This window comes from Callospermophilus lateralis, chromosome 13 (genome assembly GCF_048772815.1).
Source record: "Callospermophilus lateralis isolate mCalLat2 chromosome 13, mCalLat2.hap1, whole genome shotgun sequence".
NCBI classification, from domain to species: Eukaryota; Metazoa; Chordata; class Mammalia; order Rodentia; family Sciuridae; genus Callospermophilus; species Callospermophilus lateralis.
The window spans coordinates 66,220,958-66,247,059 of record NC_135317.1 but is presented as its reverse complement, the minus strand read 5'-3'; the positions used below and the strand labels follow the sequence as shown (position 1 = coordinate 66,247,059).

Below are 26,102 nucleotides of genomic sequence, written 5' to 3'. Positions count from 1 at the left end.
CCATGAATTTTTTACTTTTTGTTTGGCATCTATTCCTTGTTTATTTTAGTTTCATAACTATGCACTTTTTCTATTTGTTTAAGAAATTATCTTTAAAGTCAAAATGCATATCTGATTTATTTCTTCACATATTATACATTATTATTGTCCAGAATTTTACATTCAAATTAATCATCTCCAAGGTCATTGTTATGGTCATTATGATTACTTTTGTACATTCAGTCTTAGTTTAGATTTAAGTACTTGTTCAACAATTTCTTTGTTCATCATTCCTTCATGATTTTCATTTTTTAAAAATGTATTCTGTTTTCTTCTATCTAAGGAATCAAATTTAGTAATTATCAATCTTTACCTAAAATTGACTTCATTTATCCTCACTCTTGGATGATAGTTTAATTGGACATATAATTTTAGGTTGATTTGGTTATTTTACCTCAGCACTTTGAAAATCTTATCCCCAGAACTGCATTAGTATTTTAAAGTTTGCTATCAGTAAAATTTCATTCCTGTATAGGTGAAATACTTTCTTCTTGGTTGCTCTTAAGTTCTTCTCTTTGTCTTTGGTTTTCAAGTTTTATTACAATGTGTTCAGATATGGTTTTATATTTAATATTTTCCAATATAGACTTGTACTTTAAAATATAATATTTGTGTTATATTTAGTTTAAAAAATTCTGTGCTGTCTTCTTGAATACTGCTCCTCTCTCATCTTCCTTCTGAAAATCCTATTGCAAGATCCCCAGCCTCTCTTCTATATTTTTCATCTTTTTTTTTAATCTCTTTGTGCTACTTTTGATTATTGAGATTTATGGTAAAATTCACTGTATTTTCACCTGTATCTAACCTTCCTTTAACCCAACCAGTGGTCTTATAATTTTCAAACCCCATAAAATAACCTTTAATTTCCACTTGGTTCTTCACCACAACTGTCTTTTCCTTTTCCACAGTTATTCCCTTTCATTTTTTATCTTTTTCTATAACTAAGTTTTTAGTCTTGGTTTATGAGATCATCTTCAGTAAGTTTTAATTTGCAGTGCTTCTTTGTGGCCTGGGTTGTAGCATGTACCGTATTATGGTTTGGTGTGAGGTGTCCCCCAAAAGCTCATGTATGAGACAATGTAAGAAGGTTCAGAGGAGAAATGATTGGTTATGAGAGTCCTGACCCAATCAGTGAATTAATCCCCTGATAGGGATTAACTGAAATGGTAGGATATAGCTGGAGGAAGTGGGGATTAGGGGTGTGGCTTTGGGGTATATATTTGTATCTGGCCAGGGGAGATCTCTCTCTCTGCTTTCTGACCACCATGTGAGCTGCTTCCCTCTGCCATACTCTTCTGCCCCTATGTTCTGCCTCACCTCAAGACCTGAGGAATGGAGCTGGCCTTCTATGGATTAAAACCTCTGAAACTGTGAGCCCTCAAATAAACTTTTCTTTCTCTGATTGTTCTGGTCAGATCTTTTAGTCACAGTGGTGAAATAGCTGATTCAAAAACATATCTCTAAGTAGTTCTGCATTTGTTTCAGAGACCATTTTTTTATGGCTTAGTGTAATTTTAATAAAAAATTCATATGAGGGCCACCTCTTTGTTGTAAATCTTCAGAGATATTTCTAGCTGGAGTCCAAATAGAAACAAAATTCTAAATTCTTATTATTCCCTGTTCCTATGGATGGGTTTGTTTCTAATCTGTCCATTTAGATGGTGATTTTAGAGGTTCTGACTTCACAAGCAGATTTACACTCAGCCCTCAGGCATGGCTCCTTTCTGGAAGGATCTAACAAACTTGACTCAAAGGTTTCAGGATTGGTACATGTGGGCGTGGGGCTATGCAGGACCATGTTTTCTGGTCTTGAATATTTCCCTTAGTTTCCTGCAGTCTCAACTATATAACTAAAAAGATGGTTTTACATTTTATTCAGCATTTTCAGTTAGTCTGAAGTTTGACTATTTTTTCATGATTTAGTCTTTCACATTGTCAGGAACAGCAACTGTTTTCAAGCTTACATGTTTACTAATCCTGTCCTATAAGTATTGTTGAGGGGCAGGGGATGTGGCTCAAGCGGTAGCGCGCTTGCCTGGCATGCGTGTGGCCCGGGTTCGATCCTCAGCACCACATACAAACAAAGATGTTGTGTCCGCCAAAGACTGAAAAATAGATATTAAAATTCTCTCTCTCCTCTCTCACTCTCTCTTTAAAAAAAAAAAAAAGTATTGTTGAACTAAATGATAATGGAGGACTATTAAGACTCTACTAAAACACAGAACTGAATGGTAGCTCAGTGGTGTATGTGTCAAGAGATGAAGGGTTGCATATTTCCTAGGATTTTGCTATTCATTCAGATAGAGTTTGGCTTCAGAATTAGCAACAACAGTTCCCTCAGAAAAGCCTATTTTAAAATTCTGGAAGAGACAAAATAATTGACGGTGCTCACATAGATTAAGTGAGGAAAGAAAATAAAAATATAATCAACAGAAAGATAAGTTTGGACAACTGAAGAAATCCAGCACTTTGGAAAACAGCTTGGTTAGATCAAACATTTCACATATATGACTTATTTAAAAGCATATCTTTTAAACCTACTCACCAATTATTATTATTTACAGCCTGCCTTTCCTGCCTTAAATATTCATAAAGACTATTTTCCTGTTGAAATATCAGTAGGATGGGAGGAAAAAATTGAAAAATCACAAAAGCTGCAAAGTTATCTCTTGTTGAGAACTCTCACATGTCCATGGAAACAGAGCTATTTTGCAACAATACCAAAAAATAGGCATGTCTTTTGTACAACTTGAAATGTATAGGATAAAGGATGACTTTGTACAATGAATATTTTCACTATATTATTTTAATAGAAAGCAAAATAGTGACAGGCAAAACTAATTGTGAATAACAATGAATTTATACTGTATATTTAGTAAAAAAAATTTTAAATGCAGTAGCCACAAATCCTCAGTAAGCTACTACTTCTACCCAAATGCAGACCACAGCCAACATCGATGCTTGCCTTTTAAAAAAGTTTTAATAATATTCTTCTTATTTTGTTCACTGCTTTTCTTCACCTTTACAGATGACATTTTTCAAACTATAAAATGCATTCTGCTGGCAAACCTTCTTGCTTCAATAGTTCTCAATTTTATAATAGTAAATCCACATCCTTGCTACAGAGACATCCACTATCTTTTGGTATGTGACTTTGAATGAGGCAGAGAACAAGCTATACATTAAAAAAATCAATATCTAACCTTATCAATATTCATTTTACTTTGTCAATACAAAATACAAAGGCGAAAGAGCAGTAAATAAGCTAAAGCACTGAAATAAATTTGGTGTTCCTGTCACAATTAATAAATGTTCAGCCGATAACACTGCTGGCTGGTTTAGAGCTTTCTAAAGCAACTGAAATTATACTTCAATACTATTGCTAAAAAAGGATGAGAAAAATTTTCACTACACTATCAGGTAAACATAATAAGACTTTGGGTTATCAATTTTAAATTTTTAAAATATATTATTATTTATTATGAAAATAATACATAACTGTTGATCTGGAGAGTCAAACTGTTAAATAAACCCAATCTAGGATTAAAAAATTAAAAGTGTCTAGTTACAAGTTTTTGACAATTTTTTTTTGTAAATCCCTTCTATACTTGCTGTTTGCATAATATTTCATATAGAAGTCAAAGGATTATCAACAAATATTCAAGTTCTCAGTCTTTTAAATCTTCCTATTTTCAATGTGAGCATTTTCTCCTCTTGCATTTTTCCAACAGACTTATTGTTGGCTATAGGCAAAAGAATTGTGAAGATATATCTTAATTCAGTGTTTTTTAGGAAAACACTCATCTTTAAGGGCCTGTGACAATGGCTGGAATATTACATTAAACATAATCCTACATGCTAGCTCAACTTGGTAAGTTTACAAATAGAACTGACTTTATTACGTGAATGTCTATATTCCAGAATTTGAAGATTATAATTTTCAGGGAAAATATGGTGTAGGATTCTAAACCTCATTATCAAAGTGTATTTATGCAAAAGCATTTCTTACTTGAATTTGGATAATAATCTTCACCTTAGAGCTGATTCATTAGTATTAGAAGATATTCTATTTAAAACTGAGGACTTTTAAATAACCTCAATTTCTTCCTCTTTGACAGGAATAGATGCATAGATTTAAAAATCTGCATTGAAAATGAGTAACATACTTCTATTCCATTATTTTTTGAGTAACTAAGAAAAAGACATTCTATTTCTATGAATTTTATCTTTCAAGTACAAATCTGGTAATAAAATAAGAATCCTGAATCTTAAGAGAATCAACAGTTTTGAAATATAGCATACAGACTATGCTGGTATAAACTGTGACAACAACCTCTGTTAGGCTAGAGTTTAACGTTTGCACCTATACTCTGTATAAATGATTTCCTCTGATGTTACTGAGTTGTAACATCCAAATTGCCTTGTAGAAATAATTATATTACCCTTTCCTCAACCACTGTGCATTTTCCTTCTCACTTCACATATGCTCAGTGTTTGGACCTGACCCTGGTATTATTTTCTTTCCCTTACTGCTGCCGTTGGGTGCTTTAGTAGTATTCCTAAGATTGTTCTTATACTGTTTCTACCACTAATGTTAGAATCATTGAGAGAGGAGGATTCAAGGGACCATTCAAGCGGAATGGGGATGCTAAAGAAACCTGCACCTGCCTTATGAGAGCTCTGAACGAAGTTCTTATGACATGTCTTTGATCTAAAATGGGACTATATATTCCTTATGAAGAGACACATTAGAACTATCTAATAAGTATTCTGTATTTCTACACAGTAATAATGGGACAAATCTATAAAATTGAAGACAGATAATAGTGAGTTCAAATCAACATATGTACTTAGGACAGTTTTATATATATATTTTCTCACAAAATATGCTGTTATAAAAAGAGCAAGGGATCAGGGGTCATAAAGACTAAGCTTGACATCTCTCCTATATGCTCAATAGTTTTGTTGTCTTAAGTAGCTAACCCCAGCTTTCTACATTTTAATTTTATGATCTGTTAAGTAATGATAACAACACCTACCTTATACAACTGCTGTCAAGAAGAAATAATAAAATTTCTGGTATATCCTAGGTGCTGAACAAATGGTAAATATTATCCTATACAAATCCTAGTATTCTATACATGCAGGCATCTTCTAATAGCAAATCCTGAAGATTAAATACAACTAGGGGAGGATGATCAGGTATTGTAAGTAAATGTATAATTTTATAATATAGTCCTTAATATGGAACAACTGCATAGGAATGTTTGAATTTTAAGTTATTCTTCAAATTTCTAGTGTGAACTAGGGAATAGTTTCCCTCAATAGACAACATAAGTTTCATGTGTTTGACTTTCTTCAAACTCACCACAAAAATTCTCAAATCTATCTATGTATATAAATTTATCTTTTTTCTTTTCACTGCTTATTCTTCTGTTGCTATGAATCTTATTTTCATATTCTATAATTAAAATCACTTTTCTTGCAACAGGATCCTCAAATGAATTTGAGAGAAGGTTTATAAATCAGAATGGTTAAAGATCCCAGGCAACAGGTCAAGGTCATTCCTCTTTGTAACAAGTGTGTAAGCTGAAAACATTTCCTCACAGTCAGAGTTTGCTGCATTGTAAATGCATGCGTGTTAGCCATGGTTTATTCATAGATAGGTGTTGTCTACATTTTAATGCCCCGTTAGCTTCCTTCTGTCACTGACTTGTCTGTTCCTCCCTTACCACTGCTCTTGCACAAGGTCTTGAGATACATACTAATTTTATTTACATCCTTCACTACCACACTTGGCTCTCTTTGCTCTCCCGAGAAGACTTCCTGCCCCTCTGTCCCATGGTGAGTTTCCTCTGCTCAGTACTTACATTTTTGAGGTAGAAGTGAGAGCTTTTTTTTTTTTTTATTCTAAGATTAATTCTGCTGAAATAAGGAAAGATGAACCTAAGATTGTTGAACAGGGCCTAGGAACCACACTGCAACATTCAGGAGTCAGCTTCCAATCTACTCCAACATAGGGCTTGTGCTTAATGTTGCTGTGATATTTTTTGAATTTATTATTGGGGTTATTTGTTGTCTCATCTACTTATGCCTTATTTTCCCAGTAATTCTGAAAATTTCTGGAGGCTGAAGATATGGCCTTTAAGAATTGTGTATCCTTTGACACCTCACGCAAAACCTTACCATTTGGACAGAGGTGTAGAAAGTGTTTCATTGACTGGCTACCTGGAAAATCTACACAAGAAACATGCGATGCATCCTGATAACAAAAGCAAATGATATATTTTAATAGTTTCTTGCAATTGGGCCTTTTTTCCCCCTAGTGCAAGTGATTAAGAACTATCTATATTTTACTCTTGATGATTTATGAACTCTACATTTGTGCTCCACTCTAATCCCTTTTTTGTTTTACCTGCAGTAGTAGGTCCAGGCAAAGGTGCAGCTTTTCTTCTCCTTTTGATGTCTCCTGTGCATAAGGATCCTAAATGCATGCTTGTTTGCCTACAAGTAATTATCAGAAAAAACTATTAACAAAGGAGGAAAAAAAATGACACATAAATACACAGCTTGTATAATCTGAACCTAAATCAAAACATTCTCAACAAAGATGGAGCTGCATAGTAAAACCACCAATCTTGTTTATATCGAAACATAATTACGTTTGTTGACAAGCGTTCAGCAGCTAAATGCGCCATCATAAATTGTTACTGGAATGAATAATATAAAAGGAATGCTTTTTAATTTTCAAAACTGGCAATCTTTCTGGCTCAACATAAAATCAAACACTGTTGCTTCTGACAGGAAAATAGCTAAGATTAATTATCTAAAGAGATCACAATATTGTTGCTAGGTTATCAATTGGTTACTAATGCTTTACTGTCAGAACAACATTTATTACAGGAAAAGTATGATCAATTTCTTTTTGGATATTATGCAGCAGTGAATCCTCTTAAAACGTTTATTTAAATAGATAGAAGGGAATAGTGATGTTCTCCTTATAATTCATACGATTAGAATTGCTTAATTATTTATTAGCAAGGTGAGAAAACATAATTTGTATTAATGTTGGTCTGTTGCTACTAAATACTCTAACAGGATATTGGATTATATATGTAAAGGAATAATATGTAAGACCTGAGAAGTAGACCTTCTGTTGTTCTGGCAACCAGTTACAATTACATTATTCTGTCTATGTTTCCTAAAATTCAAGAGTATTAGAAAAATAAGAAATGGCCCAACTGGAAATCAAAATTGCTAATACAAAGATGGAAAGAATTTAAAGCCTACAAACATTTCAAGATACCAAAAATTCTGTGTTTATTTCCTGGATCATACTCCTTGATGTGGGATTGGAATAAGGTCTGAGGATCATGAAGCTGGAATAAAGGAAGCATGTTTATTATAATACATGTTATTTCAGTAAGACAGAGAGCAGGTAGTAAGTATCACAAGATATTAAAAGTATCCAATGTGAAAACAATGAGCTTATTAGAAAAAAACTAAAATAAAAAATACAGTTAAAAATAAACATACATCTGTACTATGTCTATACAGATGATTTATAGATACTGAAAAATTATATGGGAATAAAATTATTTCAAATATAGGTTTCATCTATAATGCACAAAATAAAGTTACAAAGATGATTTAAATAATCCAAGGCATAGAAAGACAAACATACTTGAAAATCAACCAACAGAGCTTAACAGTAAATAGGTATTTATCTAATTTTCTTTTTCCTTTTTATTGAGTCCATAGTGTTTCTTTGCCATAGAATAAAGTTCTATATTTCAAAAAATTAGTTTATTCAGTTAATGACTTTTTTTTCCTGCTTTGCTCTCAAATGTTTATTAACATGCAAAACTACAACATTTTCACCAGATTTTGAAATTAAGTCTTGGATTATGATGCCAAAAAATAAATAAATAGCTATATCCATACTTATTTTTAAAAGAATACAGAAATTTAAAGAATTATAATGAAATCACAGGACAGTCATACTTTTGCATAAAATTAACCCATTCATGTATTTAGTACGTACTAGTAACAACTATGAACTTAACATAAGACTTCTATCTTCTACCTCCTCTTTTCTAGGAAGATATAAGAATAAAAAAGATAAAAGAAAGGAAAGGAATTCAATTCCTACTATTGTAATAACTTAAGTCTGAGTTGGGAAATACAGTCATAAATACATATGAAATTATGAATACTGCTGGTGGGGGCAGGGACAACAAATTTTATTAATTACCACTAGAAATTATTTTGTCTGTACTAACAATTTTAAAGTTTTGAATGGAGCATACATAGTTTTCTTCTGTGGGGGAAAATTTGTGCTTCAATGGAAAAATGATGCTTTTAGAGTATACTGTTCTGGACATTTAATTATAATTCTATGGGAGCTATGTTATAGCTCCCAAGTTGTACTTAACTGAAACAAATGAGAAATAATTCTTGTTGGAAGAAATGCAAATGAATTGTCCTGTAGAAGGACAAGCTTCCCTACTGTGGAAAAGCCAGTTTTCTACCCATTTGCTTCTTCATTTCAATATGCTTTAATGCTACATATATTTGCACTTCTTTGCCTTCTCCTTTGAACTGGTTATAACATCTGCTTAGTTCCCTCATTAATTCATTAGTAAATAAGGTCTTTAACATATACCCATCTGTATGAGAGTCATTATGCTACTTTTTTGTAAATAATTATTTTTTCATATATCATATCCCTCTTGAAATCTCCTTGGTGCAAAAGACTGGAGTAATAAGGTTTTCCTTTTGCAAAGCATATACCAGAAGAGCTCAGATATCAGGAATGCCAAAGGGGAGATTAAGGTACCATTTTGAAAAAAAGGAATAAAATGGGGAATTTGAATTGTGAACTATGTTTTTTTCTGTTATCTAGCTTGGAAAACCAATTCATGGACCATCTACTTCTGGTCCTCTGTGAAAACATAATCAATATTCTTAAAGTTTAAGGCAGTGCTGAAAGAATCCTAAGTGATAAAGAGTTTGCTCTGTTCAGAGAATTAGAAGTAGTTTAGAATGTCTGCAGAGTAGTTTTGGAGAACAATCTGTGTGACATGAACAGAGAAGGAAGGGGCTGTATCATGGTGCCATATGTGCCACAGAAGGCCTCATAAAAGCATTTGGTCTTTACAGCTGGAGTCCTTAAAGATTATAGAACAGATCCATGGAATGCTAGTGCGAACTTGGGATGGGCAGGGCTGGACTAACAAAACCAACAAAACTGGACTACCTACTACTGCACATGAGAGATCTGGGTTATTGATCAGTTATATTACCCCATTTAGGCTTGCATTTAAGGGAACCCTTTACTTCAGAAGGGTGCAAGGCATTTGGTACAAATAAACAATATATAAGGTCTACTCTATGTTAGTTAGCTATAGTTCTTACTGAAACATAGCAGTTATGTTTTTAATTTAAAGTCAGTGGATATCTCAATGGCTGCCTTGTTTCTTCATAAATGAGTCATCTGTCTTTGCAAAGCAAAACACTCAGATTACTACTCAAGGTAATAGCTGAAATTCTTTGTTTCATTTTTTTTTGTGCTGAGGTGTTTTGAAGAATAAAAATACAATGCCTTATAATCAGGTCCAAATTTATTAAAATATAGTCATATGATCCTTTTTTAAGGCACTATAATAAAATGATCCATCAGATAGATTTTTTTTTTTTTCATACAGTATTTGCTTAGGAAGGAGGTATAAGGAGACCAATCAAAACTAACAAGGCTTTAAGTGGAATAATAAATAAATGTTTTGTTAGGGATTTTTCAGTTGGTTATGACTTGTAACATGGCTTCCCATGTATTACTTCTAAAGTTCTTTTTTTTTCCTATTAAATATTACAAAAGCAGAACTAAACAGAAAATTTCTTTTGTTTTCCTTTTTTTTAAATAGACTGCACTCAGCTTATCCCCATCATTTGCTATATGCTTCCTTTTATATAGTGTGGTGGTAGGAAGCAGGGCATCTTACCTAGAGGGAAAAAGTAATATATATATATATATATATATATATATATATATATATATATAAAACCCCTGAAATTAAAAAACAAAACAAAATGGAACAGAAACATAACCCTAGTGACAACCACCTTGCCTGAAAACTTGGCTTTTGACTTGGCTGACAGGACTGAAGCAGGCAGTGTCAAACACAATAATATTAAAGAGAAGACAATAGGAACTTGTCTCTTCATTGTGTGCATTTACAAATAAAAGCTTTTCAGAGAATTAGGCCTAGTTAAAGCTGCCCCCTGGTTAAAATGTGTTCCCAAGCAGCCTCGGACAAGCTGTAGAGGAGAGACAAACAGATGTGACTATGGGCCCTGGCATTTGGCAAGAACACTCACTGTCAGTTAGAACAAGATCAGCCCGGACAGGGCATCAGCTGCACAGAAATGAAGCAGGTCCGTGGTGTCACTGGAGGAACAATCTGGTGGCAGAGAGATAGATGGGGGCTGGAAAATCCAGCCCTGTGTGAACTTCCTTTTCTAGATCCAAATTCCCCTCCCTCCCTCTTCTCTCAGTGTCAATATGTCTCAATATATTAAACTGAACTAGCAGACAACCGTATTTAGCTCTTTTCCTTTTGTACCAAAATACACACTGAGAGTCAAGAATTTTCAATCAAACAAACTAGTATGATTACATTAAATTCTTGTTTATTTTTAATTTTTTTTAACAGTATTTTCTTTCAACGCCCTTCTAGTACATGATTTCCTGGGACTCTTGCATTTGACCAGTTCTTGGTATCAACCTTTGCTCTCTGTTTTTGGTCTTTTGATTTCACATTCTGCCTCAACTCATTTAATTTCTTTTTGGAACAACCTTGACCTTGGTGAGGGTTAGTTTTAGCTCAGCACATTGAAGTCAGGCCTTGGATTCCAGTGACTAGATCCATAACTTACTTTAGATTTAGCATATCTTACCATAAACCTTCTGGTATCTTAGTGTTTTCAGAACTAGGTCATGATCTGGAACTCTCTAGGTGCTCATGTTCTGGTCCTGAAATTCAATTAGGTGATGGAAGCTCTTTCCAGCACTGTCTGTTGATCTTGTCCAAGCATCAGCTGCTTTCAGCTCCCATCTCTGTTCACTGCATATCCATTAGCATCTCTGCCTTATATTAAACTCCCATTTCCTGTTGTCTGAGGCTTTACCCCTGGAATTCCTTGTCTGCCTGCCAGTGTGCAGTTCCTTTCAGATGAATCTGTCCTATCAGTGCCTCTGCCTCCCCAGGTAGAGGGTCCGAGTGCAGATCCATTTTTTTCCTTCTCTATAACTGATGGCTGCTGCCTACTCCTTTTGCGACCAGTGTGAAAGAGGCACTGGTGTGTGTCAGGAGACCTCTCTAGGAGCTGGGGAAGCAGTTCACTCCTGCTGACACAAAGCCTATCAAGGACTCTCACCACTGCTTGAAGCAATGCCAGCATGAATTGGAATAAGCATGGCAAAAAAGACGCGGGGGGGGGGGGCAGATGGGAGTCTTGGCAGTTCCAGGAACCTCATGAAATTAGGTGTAAAATGTGTGTATAAACTTTTCTAGTAAGAGGGTCCATAGTTCTTATCCAGTTCTGACCATTAAGAGAGAGTGTTACCCAAATACTAGAGGTGGTAGATTTAAAGCAACTACTCATAATCTAAAATAGAATATACCCATCTTGAGATTTCTGTGGAATATTTAAAATATGCCAAACATATATGCCATCCTTTAAACATATAATACCACAAACAATATAATTTAATAATGTAAGGTAAAAAAATAAATCTCATCCAAATATCTATAACCTATACTATAACCTAAAATAGTGACCTCCTTCACTCTTGGGCTCTAGAACCTAGTGTACTTCTCCTGTGGTACACTGAGCTAACATATCTGTGTGTGCTGGTTGATACGTCTTATAGCCTATGGAACAAAACACTGATTATTTTTGTCTGAATTTCTTCCTCTGACCTCCCATTATTATTAGATTTTTTAAAAATAATAAGCATGTGACAAAGAGGTTACAAGTTAAAACTATATATATTAGAAAAGTCAAGAACAATGGAATTAATAAAACTAAGTTGTTTTGATAGCTGAATAAATTTCTCTGTCAAAGGTAAAGTCAAGCTTTGCACACCACGGAATCTGTGATGTTCATCCAAGCTATGATTTTTACGATCATGATTTGCATTCAGAAAGAGCCTTTCTGATATTACCATTTCTGCTTTCCCATTAGATTTTCAAAAAAGCTCACTTGCCACCATGTTTATGTTTGAGAAGGACTTTGGCATGTTATTGAGCTTCTCTTTGCCTCGTTTTCCTTACATTCAAAAATTGTGATTGAACTAGTAGTTTAAGTTTTCATTTCTTTTTTTTTTTTAAGATTTTATTTAGAAAACATCTGTATAAAACATGACACTGTGTATACACAATAAGCAATCACAACTGTTAGGTATTAATTTTACTATTATTATCATCTCTCCTTTATAGATAAGAAGGCCAGGACATGGAAAAGTTAAATATAATTTACCCAGGTTCATACAGTCAAGGGGAATTGATGGTAAGCACTTTGTTGCACAATATAAGAATCCTTAGTGTAGTGTCACTGAACATACCACACAGACACATGACAGAATATTTTCATGACATATGACCCCTATCAACAGGTTACAATAAGGAAAGAATTAGGGTCATTTAAAAATAACCAGTAGGTCTTTTTGTTGTTAATAATATAAAGGTTCAATTTTTCCTTAGTGTTTGGTTCTGTTTGTTTCAAATGTGTCACACCATTTAAGAACAAAATGGCCATTTTTATTTCTTTCCATTTTGGAAAGCCTGAGCTTTTACCCTCTGCAGTTCTTCCAGGGCACTCAATCTACATGTTCTTTTTCTACTACAAAATTTCCTAACCTCACTACCCTTCCAACTGCTTTCTCTATGTTTCCATATCAACCTGTGCATATCTCTGTCATTACATTTACCATGTAGAATAGCCTCAAGTTGCTTTCAGATTAGAGAGAACTGTCAGTTAAACATATGGAAAACAACTTGAGGCCAAGCACCATTTCTCATTCTCGGAACTAACTTTACTTCTGTCATACATTAGAGCACAAGAAATGTTTATTGAACTAAGACAAATCAAAACTACTGTAAAATTGTTGCTTGAACATTTCACCTGGCTCTAACATGATTTTTTTTTTTAAATGATGTTTCTTTCTTGAACTGGTATTTTAATTCACTCAAAAACATTCAACATTTAAAAAATCTTCAATAGCTATATGTATTCAATTAGATACTAAACAAAGTACAAAGAAGAGTAAGGCAGATGTCACATTCAAAGACTTCAAACCCTAATGTAGGGAGCACATATGAGCAAAAATTTACTAGATAATATAATAAGTTCATATGGCTATAAAAACTGACCACCGCTTTGGGAAAACAGGAAAATTCATTTCACCAGAATTCAAATTTGTGTGCTGTCTCTCTAAGTAGAATCTAAGAAATTTTGAGGCATGTTGGAGTATTCTTTTATTCTTCACACCATAGTACCTGGGAAATAGTAGGCACTTAATTTACTTCATTTCTAGCTACAACTACATTAGCTTGGAACTCCTTTATTATTAAAATTTAGCAGAGAGTTTCAACTTTACAATTTCCTTTCTAAAAAGGTAAAATAAAGCTAGTGTTGGTGTTGATGCTCAAAAGAACAACAACAACAAAAAATACTTAAAATACAAAATTCTTGGGTTGGGGTTGTGCCTCAGTAGTAGAGCATTCGCCTAGCATGTGCAAGGCCATGGGTTCAAACCTCAGCACCACATAAAAATAAATAAATAAAATATAAAATAAAGTTATTGTGTCCAACTACAACTAAAAAATAATTTTAAAAAATACAAAATTCTTTTGAATATCTCTAGTAAATACAAGGAAGACATGTGTCTACATTCAAAAAACTGGTTTTTGAACCTCCTGATAACATCTTTCATTTTACATAAAACTACTACCAAATCAGGCGACAGATTCAGATATAATCCCACATTTTCTGACAATAATACTATGAAATGTATCCTAGGATGCTACAGGATGTTAAGGTTGCCATTTATAAAGAAAACTATGAAACACTCTTAATATTTCTAACTTTTCTGAGGGAAGTCTTTAATGCATTATCTATTTTAATATCTACTTCATGCAGTGTAGTATATGATATTTGGATATGTTTGTTGAGTTGACCTTTGCTATATTCTATTTGATGTCTCAAGACTCCAGAATGAGCAAAAGTTCAGTTCTGAGGTAGCATTTGTAACTGCACATGTTAAATTTCTTTCTTTCATCAGTTCTATTTTACACACACACACACACACACACACATACATACACACTTGTTTAAAAAACTCATTTAATGCATATTGGCTTCTTAAGTCTTAGAATTTACTGTCTGAATTAACAAGAGCATCTAGCTTATTGAGTTCTAATTATATGAGATATTATACAAAATTCCATATCTGAGGAATCTGTGGTCGAGAGAAATTGTTACTTGTCAAAGATCCTATGAACAGAGAAAGAAATTTTTATATTTGTACCAATGAATGCTTAACTCAAAAGAATTACTTTTTCTTCTATATTACACTACCTCATTCAACTTGGTGAACTCTCCTTAATAAACTTCTACAGAAAACTTAATACATACTATGCACTAGGCCACCAGAGAGAAATGCATTTTCTATTGAAAAATATTAAAAAGACTTGGTGTTCATTTTCTAGGGGTTCAAGCCTTTGATCACAGCAGAAAATTATTCGAACCTAATGTTGAAAGACAATTCAAAACCAACATCTAAGGACATTCTAGGCCTCTGGGTGGGAGAACAGTTTCAGAGGCACAAAGGCATCTGTGCCCAAATGAGATGCCATAGTTGGATCTTTGTAAGCAATGCAGTATGACTAGAGCTGGCACACAGAAAGCAGTGGGAGGAGATGTCATCTCTCTGCACACACCAAGTTTTTGTGAGTTCAGTGAATCTGTCTATTCACAATTATTTTAAGTTCTCTAAAAAAAAGAATCAAAGGGCTTATTTGATATAATTAGTCTGTTTATTAATCAAAGTGACAAACCCAACCATGGAAAGAGACCTATCAAGAAATCTCTGTGGATATAATTCTGGGCTTCATTGCACCTATAGTTAGAAGTTACTGCTCTCATGCAGAGAAGGAGCCATATGCAGATCCATTTCCAAGGTCACCCTTGAAGTTGAGAGGCTTCATTCATTCAATAATCTAAAATGTATGTGCATGATTGAGTTGACAAATATCAAGACTAGTCTTAGCTTTGATTTTCTGTAGTGTTCCAAGGCTCTGCTTGCAGAGAGGACTTACAACAATATCACAATTACATATACTCTAATGTACACTTGATGATATGTCTACAAAAAGAACAAAGGAAAACATGGTTGCAACTTTTATCTCCATATTGAGAAGGTAGAAAAGACTGGTTGTTTAATAACAGGTCAGAACAGCTAAAACTTTGGAATTATGAAAGGAGTTATTTTTGCTTGGGAATATGTTAGACAGTGTTCCCATATAAATACAAATTTACTTGAATGTAGGTAAAATTATAATTCATTAGTAGAATTCCACTGGAAATCTAATATGACCCAGTTGAGGTGCTATTTATGCAGCCTCATTGGATTCGCACTGCCCAAAATAGTCTCCTGTTCCTTGGAAAAAAACAGTGTTTTCTACCTTCAACTATAGTTATATATATGCATGTAGCTAGACTCTGTGTTCCTTGAAGGCAGTAGGGTCCGTTTTTGATTTAGTTCTCTAAGAATATTTCCCTCAGGACTCACATGCCTTGCCTATACCAGGTACTTTAAAAATAGTTATTGAATTAAATTTAACAAAGAATGCCAGTAACTTGTTTTTATGATAATCAATATTTTTATTAGAGTTCCAATTCTGTTAATATAGAAGTACTTATGTAAATAGAAAACCACAAAGCTTATTCAGTTCATTTCTTGGTCTTCAGAGTATAAATATCTGTAACACCACGCTTGTTCACTTAAGCCAATTTTTGAACTATGTGCACGTACATTCACTCTAAAATGTTTCTATTTCTATTCAAGTTTGCATTTCGTGAAGTGTAACTTTTATGAAAAAAAAAAAAAAAGAATGCTTTCAGTCCCTCTTCTTCCATAACAGTTTTTGGTAGGTGAATATTATACCCATAAAACTTTTACAGACTTGTTAGCAAATATTTACTAGACTATAAAACCATATTATTAGAAACCAGGAGACTTATGATGAGTACATGAACATTACTGCTCAATTTTTAGAAAGAGGAATATTTCAGGATTCTCTTAATTCAATTCAATTAAAAGAACTGCAAAGTTTGGTGTGTAACAGTAAAATCAAACTTCCCTTATAATTCTTTTAATTCAGATATATTACTTGTGGTACTGAAGACATACACTGATTTTAAATGCCCAAGGAGAAAAACACTACCCTACAAAGACTAGTTTCAAATATAAACCAAGTCTTTCCTTTTCTCATTTATATAATGCATACAAAACATACAAACCCTTACATTTTTTAAATTTCAGAAATAAAATGCCAAAAGATCAGTGATTAAATTAGTTATGATTTGGAATGCTGTCACATTTTGGGGGGGATATAAATGAATCTAAGTAATGTTTAAAGTGACTTCTTATAGAAGAATCAACAGTTTTGTTTTTATTAAAAGCAAGATAGGAGTTTTCAGGAAGCAGTCAACTTTTTTTCCCCCCACAGTGGTGGGGGATTGAAAACAGGACCTCACACATTATAACACATGGTCTACCACTGACCTACATCCTAGCCAAGTTAATTTCTATATAGCTTAGAAATAAGACCTGGGGAAGGGGAGCGACAATAACATTGCTTTATAAATGATCTACCACTTGATCTGGTTAAGTTATTTAATCCTTCTCTGTTTCCTCATTTGTAAAATGAGGATAATGAGAATATTTACCTCATAATGGAAATGAAATGAGTTAAATACATCTTTAATACTCAATCTTAACTACTTTGTCATTAATTATAAAAATGATGGAAAATTGTTTTTCTTCAACTAAAGGAGCAAGTTTTTAAATTCTATTTCCCCCCCCACATTCCTCCCTTCCTACATATTCACTTATCTTGAGAGGTAATTAGCATAGTGGTTAAAGAACACAGACTCTGGAGTCAAAATAGATAAAGTTCAATTCCTGCTCCCTCACTTGTCACCTTGGATGAACCTGGGCAAGTTAATTCATCCTTGTATACTTGTCTTTTCTCATCTGTAAAATAGAGATAATAATATACCAATCTCATAAAGTTGAAATGAGGGTTAAAAAAATGTGTTCCATGGGCTATACTCAGCTAAGCGTTATGTATAATTTCCCATAAGAACTTGTATATGATAAACTAAATATGGTATACATGGATATTTTTTTTGTGTGTGTGTGTGTGTGCGTGTGTGTCCAATCATAAGGACAAAGGAGTAAAGAAGCTCTGTGGACTAGAACATCTTTTAAGTAGCTAAAAAGGTCTAAATGTATTCTACAAGCTAAATAAATGCATCATTTATGCTAATACAAAAGAACACAGCATACTGAATCTTGAGTTTTCAAGATGATTTTCTACAACACTTTACAGATCTCCACATTGGGGAATCCATATCCATGGTTTCAACCAATTGCAAGAGAAAATATTTTGGGAAAGAATGGCATCTATACTGAACATGTACATAATTTTTTCTTGTCACTTTCCCCTAGACTATATAGTATGACAACTATTAAATACCATTTACACTGTGTTAAGTATAATGAGTAATCTAGAGATAATTTATACTACACAGGAAGATGTGAGTAGGTTATATGCAAATACTACAGTTGTATATAAGGGACTTGAGTCTCCTTAAATCTTGGTATTTGACAGAATCAACTACTATGGCTACTGAGGGACAATTCCATATCTTTTTTATGAGTCTTAATTCTACTATAGAGAGGGTATAGTTTATTTGAGGACCTAAAACAAGTTCACTGCAGCTGGAAAAAATTGTTCAAGGTAAGGAATGAAGATGAGGAGGGAAAAATAAGAACAATTAGACCAGGATAAACCTTGCAAACCATGTTTAGAACTGGATCCTAAATGCAATGGAACCCCTAACCCTTCCCCCACACCCTCTCCTGCTGCCTAAACATGATAAAAACTGATGACAGCTGAGACTCCATGATATCAATATCTGTGCAAGAAAAACCAGAGGAAATCTTCTGATGGCTCCAGGTACAGTAAATCCAGAAAGTTCCAACACATACTCAATAGAAAATACAGGGAGCCAGGATGAGAACAGAAGACAAATGTGGGTGATGTTTAACAGGATCCAGTTTATAAATGAGTTCAAGAGCATTAAGATATAATAAAGTCTTTGGTGCTAGATCAGCTGGATATTATGAACTCTTGAAACTGAAAAGATTAAACCTGTTTTTCAGAATAAAGTCTACAATAAGGTAAAATAACTGGAGTATAAGCAAAATGGAGCAGAACAAAGAGGCCACAGAAGATAAGGAGATAGAAGGTTCATGATAAAAATGAATAGGGAAACAGAAGACACAGACCTAGAAAAATATGAGGCCAGAATTTTTATTGATTTGTGAAGCCAACAGAAGAGAGCCCTAGAACAATGAAATTAGAAAGCTATCCTGTCTCAAGTATCTCTTCTGAAGGCTCAAAAACCCTTTCATTTAAAACAAATGAGCAACAGAAAAGAACTGCAGGTGAATCTCATATAAAATTATTATAGAGTACTCTACAGAGATGACCACAAAATGAAGACTACACAAAAAAAAAACCAAGGGAAAATAAGAAAGTGATAGGAGATTAAAACAAACAAACAAAACAACAGCAAACAACAATAACAAAAAAACACACAATGAGCAAAATTAAGAAATGAAGTGACTGGATAAAAGGAAGAGAGATGATAGCATTCAGGAGGCAAACAGGAAGAAAAAAGAAACAATTATTTCACAAATAAAACTAAACAAAAATCACAAGAGTGAATAAATATCATGAAGGCAGAATATAAAATATCATGAAAAGTGGAAGTGGTAAAAGATTTAACACTTTAGGGCTGGGGTTGTGGTTCAGTGAGAGGGTGCTTGCCTAGCACATGAAAGGCCCTGGGTTCAATACTCAGCACCACATATAAAGAAAGAAAGAAAGAAAGAAAGGTATTGTGTCCAACTACAACTCAAAAATAAATATTTTAAAAAAGATTAAAAACTTTAGAAATGATAATAAGAAAAAGAAAAGTGTTAGGTAAGGAAGATAGGCAAAGAAGACAAAGAAAAATATGCATTGGGCATCCAGGTAAAATTAAAACATTTATATGTGAAAGAAAAACCAAACTACAGCAGACACTGAAAGCAACAGTTTATAAAGGCAATAGAGTAACATATTTAAGACAGTTAAGGAAAGAAAATATGAGTCATGGATAGTATATCTGGCGAAATGACCTTGAAATAAATAGGCCATAGATACCCTGTTCAGAAGATGCCAGGAATTCAGGAAATATTGTTTGAATAAGGAATTAAGTAGAGAATAAACTCTAGACAAATAAAAATAGAGAAGAACCAGCTTGAGATTTGGATGTGATCATTAAAAATATATTTAGGTAGAGAACTAAAATTACATGTAACTGAACTAAAACTAAATAAAACTGGAACTGAAGCAAAGGAGACTAGTTTTGAATGGTTATATGCTTCAACTCAGGTGCATTCAATTACAACTACCTAAAAATGGAGGGAAATGAAAGTATTTAGAATGTGGTTTCCACATGTATTTCCTAATAAAGAAATCAGCACATATTGTAGCAATGGCTGACTCTTGATCTAGGCTAGGAAAGGTCCACGGGGAGCCTATAAGTAAGCAAACCAGAAAGCAAAGACTAGTGGCAGAGAAACACTCAGAAACTTAATCTCTCACAAATTGGCCAATTTTAAGATTAATTAGGAAAATAACTAATGGACTGAAACACAACAAACATATTTAAATCAATGAATTCACCTCGGGAAAATGTTAGGAATCAATTCATTTTGAAAACTGAAACTACAGAGAAAGAATTAAGTATTTATCTTGCTTTTCCTATATAATCCATACTTTAAAGTATTCAAGTTGTTGGGAGAAGAATTTAACAGAAGTAATCCAATGAACAAGCAAAAACAAATTGATAGAATTAGCATATCACCATTCTGCAATCCTTAATCAATAATTTGGGCAATGATTATCACAAATCACAGAAAGAGATGTGGGAGTGAGAGTAGTATACAATACCACCTCTGAAAGTCTTGCCAAACAAAGTGAAACCAAACTAAACATAGAACCTGAATTGCCATGGCAGTCATGATAGCTTTTTCCAGGCTTAGTGAAAAGGACTTTTTATAATTTTAAGTGATCAAATTTGAAATCCAATTAAGCTATGAAGTCTAAGTCATCTAGTTTCTATTTAGTCCTGTACTATAACCTGATGTAAAAAATTACAAAAATCTTTATCTGAGGTTTATTGTCCTCAGAAAGGATAATGCATAGTTTTTATTCCATCTTTCTAATTAGTAATTTAAGCATATGTTCAGCATTTAACTCTAAATGTTTGCCTTTTCCCCAAGCTCGAAGACAGCTGTCCAAGATTTGAATGCCAGAAAACATTTAAATATCAACATCTGTTGAATTATGTTAATTTAGTGTAATATAATTGGGCATGAGTTGGAATTGATCAGAAGTATATGAAATAAAAAAGGTAAATTCCCATCAATATCTTGGTATACAAACAAAATCACCAAGGAATGATGAGAAATATTTACTTCTGAGAGAAAAGGTAAAAGAAAACTACTGATTATAAAGAAATTGATTCTTTTAAAAACACAGTTCTAACTCTACAGGATACTATCTTGCTATTTTAAAGTTATTTTTGAATTGATTTCATAATTGAAAGGAAATAAAGTTGGCAAAAATGAGTAATAATTAAATGTTTAAAAGTGGAATATTTTATGCATTATTAAGTAAAACATTCTAATTGCACTTACAGGTGCATTAAATTTTTAGATTGCAGGATAATTTCTGTTATGAGTTAGTAAATATTCAGGAGTTGATGTGATTTCAGTTCTACAGACATAAAATTGCATTTTAAAACTGAAATTATTTTCAATGTAGCAGATGAAGTTAGTAAGTTTATTCTGGGGGTAATTTGTAAGATACAAAGTACCAAGGAGCATCTGTTGTTTATTGTTTTGTTGATTTAAATATTAAATTTTACAGTGATTCTCTTATTAATAAATTAGGACTGCTTGTTTGTTTTGGGAAAAATTCTGGCACATACACACATTGGATTAACAGATCCCCAAATGGACCTGTAATGAAGTTACAATGCAGGCTGCAGTAGTGATACAAGCTGTTCTGATATGGCCCTGCAGGTGTCCCTTAATCATTTCCTAGGGGAACCATCTCTGGGAGTTAAAGGTTAGCTCTGTGTCCATGCCCATTTAATCACAGGACCAATTTGGAGAGTGCCAACTGTGAAACAGACACCTGTCCTTAAGGAAATAGACTTCAGACCACAAATTCATCTCGGCTAAGGGTCACTGGAACAGCTTTCACATGCTAAATATTTTCTATCATTAGCGACCACAGCCAAATTCAACTGTAGTCCTGGAGGTAAAAGGCTGTGCATATTTCTAGTCATTTGAAAATACCTAGTTCACCTGCAAGAAAAAAGAGGGGATATAAGTAAAAAGGGTTTCACTAAGAAATAGATGATTTTTAAAGATTTAATTCACCATACATAGGATGTATTACAAATTTCCAAATGGTAAATTCTTTTAAAAAAATATGGATTCCTCATTCCTCAACTAAAAAGCAACCTCTTAAAATTATATTGGCTGCTAACTAATTTTATTTAGTATAATCACAACTTAAACTAACCCTTTATAATCATTAATTTAAAATCTTGGCAAGGAAGGTTAGAATTTCAGAATGCCATGAGGACAGGAGGCATGAGAACTGGCAATTTGAAGACAGTGTGGTTTTATAAAATACAATAATTTGCTCATACTATATAAAAGGGATTAATTAAAACCTTTAAAAACCATTTTAGGTTGTATATGTGGCATGTTTCCAATTATTCTACCTTAAGTATCTCTATACCTAGAAGTTATTCAAATGTTCTTTTTAATTAGAATACATATATAATTAAATGTGTTCCAATTAAACAAATATGGAATGCATACATTCTAATTAAAGGGAATATGTGAATATTTTCTATTAGCTCATTCATGCATACACAGGAATGAATCAAAATAACTTAAAAAGATGCTTTTCCATCTGAAGGGCTAAGTAAACTTTAAAACAATGAAATCTAGTGCCAACTTTAAGTTTGGGAAAAAAATTATAAAATATTAGAAAACGTAAAGTTAGTATTTAAAAGCAGTTTCAATTCACTATTTTGGACACACAAAATATAAAATGTAATGTGATATAAATTACTTTAAAAATGTGATTTTGACTTAGCATAGTTTTAGTATGACATAGGAGTGTTTTAAAATTCTAAATTTACTAGAATAGGATAGGTAGTCTTATCTTAAATAATTAAATAAAGCATCATTTACTTTTGTTGATATATTCAATTTTGTTGACACATTTCTGTGAGAAGCACTATTAAACAAATATAGTCCATGTCATTATGCAGTACTCTAATGAACAGTTATCCTCTTCCAATTTATTAACAGCTGCTCAAAAATGTAGTAATTAATAGTTTCATTTATTTTTGGCAAACCTGCAAAATGACAAATAGTTTTCTATCTGTTGCAAATTAGGTCTTCTTTCCAAGCAACAAATGACAGTATGGGGAAGGCAGCAAACAGAATCATTGAACATCTTTGGATCTTTACAAGATCAAATAGAGAACAGCTGTAATTCTGTTACATCTGCAACACAATACAGTAATCTGTATCATCAAATAGAAGTGAATGTGCTATATTAATGCAAACAGGAGTTTTTTTTTTTTTTAATGAAAGAATGTGTGTGTGTACCTACGTGTGCATGAGACTGCATGCATGTGAATGTGACAGGATTTGCTTTATTTCTCAGGTTAAATCTTTTGTCATTTTTTTTTTCATTTTAGAAGACTTTTTAAACTACTAATGAGGAAAATGACAGTTAAAAAATGCTTATTTCTTCTTTCTCACTATCAATAGATAATATGAGAAATGAACACAGTATCCAAGCATGATCAAATCATTTGACACTAAGTAGTCAAAATACTTACTTTTTCATGCTTTTAGGAACTAAGTAAAAAATGAATTAACCAATGCATTTCTAAAAGATACTATAAACATTAAGTAGAACTTAGTATTATTAGTATTATTATAAAATGTTTTCATTTGAGGCTGGGGTTGTAGTGGTAGAGCACTTGCCTAGCGTGAGTGAGGCACTGGGTTTGATCCCCAGCACCACATAAAACTAAATAAACAAAATAAAAGATGTTATGTTCATCTACAACTAAAAATATTTTTAAAAATGTGTTCACTTGATTTCAAATTATATATCAGACTACAAGATGATTTTGCCTGGGTGCTTCATAAAGAAATTCATTTAAGTTAAGAAGCTGGGCAAATCCCTACCCCGAAAGAAGCCATATAGAGAAGGAAAAGACTTGACATGATCTAAATAATTAAATAAGGCTGCCAAAAACTATCCAGTTTGTTGCATGGATGCTTTCAGCAATAAAGACTATTCATAAGTATAAAAATGTGTTAAAAGAGTAACATCATTTCAAGAATGACACATGACTTAGTATCAACCATCACTTGAATGGGTTGAACTGATTTTTAATTTGGGAAGGTTATATTGAAGTTTCTGGTGCTAACCAAAGGTGAGAAATAACATGAAATTATTTAATTGTGGCTCTAAATGAGGGGATGGACAAGGGATATTTCTATTTTGAGAAGGCACACACACAAAAATCAAATGCCAAGACACAAAAAGGAAAGAAAAAGACTAGGTAATCCAGGTCTCCCCACTTTCTCACTTGTAGCTCTCAAAAAACAATTACCCTTTGTGCTGGGAACACAACAACCTGAGATAGGGAAGGACTGGCTGGAATCATCTGGACTGTTCTAATCCCCTCAATAAACAGAATGTCCTTTAAAGCTTTAGTCTAGTGTGTCATGTCACTCCTGAGGTATATAACCTGGGGTGGGCTACTTTTCAGAATCCCTCAGCTGTGATGCAAGTGTGGCATGTGCAGTAAAGACACTATCCATTCCAGGCAGCTTTTCTGAGCCCTGGGGGAACAACTTGAAATGGATCCTAGGCTTCTTTTGTCTCTTGCTGTCTATCTGTAAGTAATAAATCTGCTCTATCTAACTTGTTGCTGTGAGCATGTTCTGTCTCACTGGACACAGACAAATTGGTAACCAGTACAAAGTGAATCTGCTTCACAAATCAAGCCTGGAATTTCAGTGAAAGGCACAGTTTGAAAAAATTAATCTAGATGTCACTAGTATTTCTCTCTAAAAAACAGGTGCCTTGTCCCAAGGCTTAGTTGTGTGTGTGTCTTTTCACTTCGGCTGATTGACTGCATATGATAATCACTCAAACATCATGGCTGTTTATTAATAAGTTTGGAAGTGACAGGTATTAGGTAAGTAGTTTTTCAAATAACACTAAAAATGCTTTTACATATTTATGTATTGAAAGAATATTGTTTTTCTTTTTATTTCTATTTTCAAAGGTTTTAAGGTATGTAAAAATGACTACATGGCATGAATAAATGGTGACACTCATTAAATATTAGAAGAGAGATAAAGTATAATAAAACTAAGGTAAAACTTCATAGTAAGAAAATGGAAAACACTGAACAAATGGAATAATGACTGGAAAATAAAATCACACAGAAAAGCCAAGTGCAATGGTGCATGCCTATAGTCCTAGCTACTCAGGAGGCTGAGTCAGGAAGATCGTTTAGGGGTTTAGGGCCAGCTTTGGCAACATAGTGAGACTCCATCTCAAAACACAATCAAATGAAAAGCATAAACGTCTCCCTCAAAAAAAAAAATCCATAGAGGTTTTATCATTCTAATCATACAGAAGTGTTAGTTGCGAATTATCAACAAGGTATAAGTAAGAGAGAAGAACATAAGAGAGAAAATACATAACTCCAAACGTTGTAATAAGAAAAATCCTGGGAAAACACATCAAATGAATAATAAGGATAATGTTAGAGGAAAAATTTTCATATAACTCACTATCCGATACCTCACTTCATGATCAGGGGTTCCCAGAAGGAAATAAAAATGAAGCAATAAACTAAAAGAAAATTATAATATTGATATCACTTGAATCAATTAGATTAAATTATATTCATACCAAGAGTCAGTGTATTTTCCAAAAGTGAGATTATAGAATTCATTATAACATGTATGAAGAATGAGAATGTTAATTTTGTTTACAATAAGCATAAGAGATAATACAGTGCATAATTACTCTCTTTAATAACTACTGGAATGTGATAGAATGGAATATTATGACCAGTACTACTGGTGGGAATGGAAGCTGGGCAGGGAACATGTGAAGCATAAAAGACAAGTCAGGAAGTCCAAAGGAACTCCACCTTTTTAAGAAGAGGCAGAATACTTTGAAGAACATGAGTCCATTATTGAAAAAGTAAGACTTCCTGACAGAACTGACTGAAATATGACAATGAATTGTGTTTAAAAGACATCTAAAGGTCACCTCTTCCATACTGTTAAAAACAGAACAATCTGAGTTGGAAGAGACACAATTCCCTCATTAACTTAAGGAGCTTAGAGGAATGTTAAAGTGGATGTGGAAAAAAAAAAGGGGGGGTGGGGTGGGAGGAGAATAAACTGGATACCCAGAAAACTAGCACCAAAATGTATTATGGTTAGTTGCATTGGTAAATATGTCACTAAAACCCTTCTACAGAGATCTTGGAAATTCCCCTGAGGAGCTGAGAGTGAGATGTAC

The 26,102-nt window shown here is 33.3% G+C and overlaps 1 protein-coding gene across 1 annotated transcript in view; it reads right to left on the bottom strand.

The window, feature by feature from the left end:
- Positions 1 to 26,102, bottom strand: part of Gpatch2 (G-patch domain containing 2) — a 171,509-nt gene that overhangs the window by 4,927 nt on the left and 140,480 nt on the right. Inside the window, exon 9 of the mRNA XM_076873097.1 lies at positions 6,455 to 6,543. Within this exon, the coding sequence (XP_076729212.1) occupies positions 6,455 to 6,543 (89 nt within the window). The remainder of the gene's footprint in view (positions 1 to 6,454; positions 6,544 to 26,102) is intronic.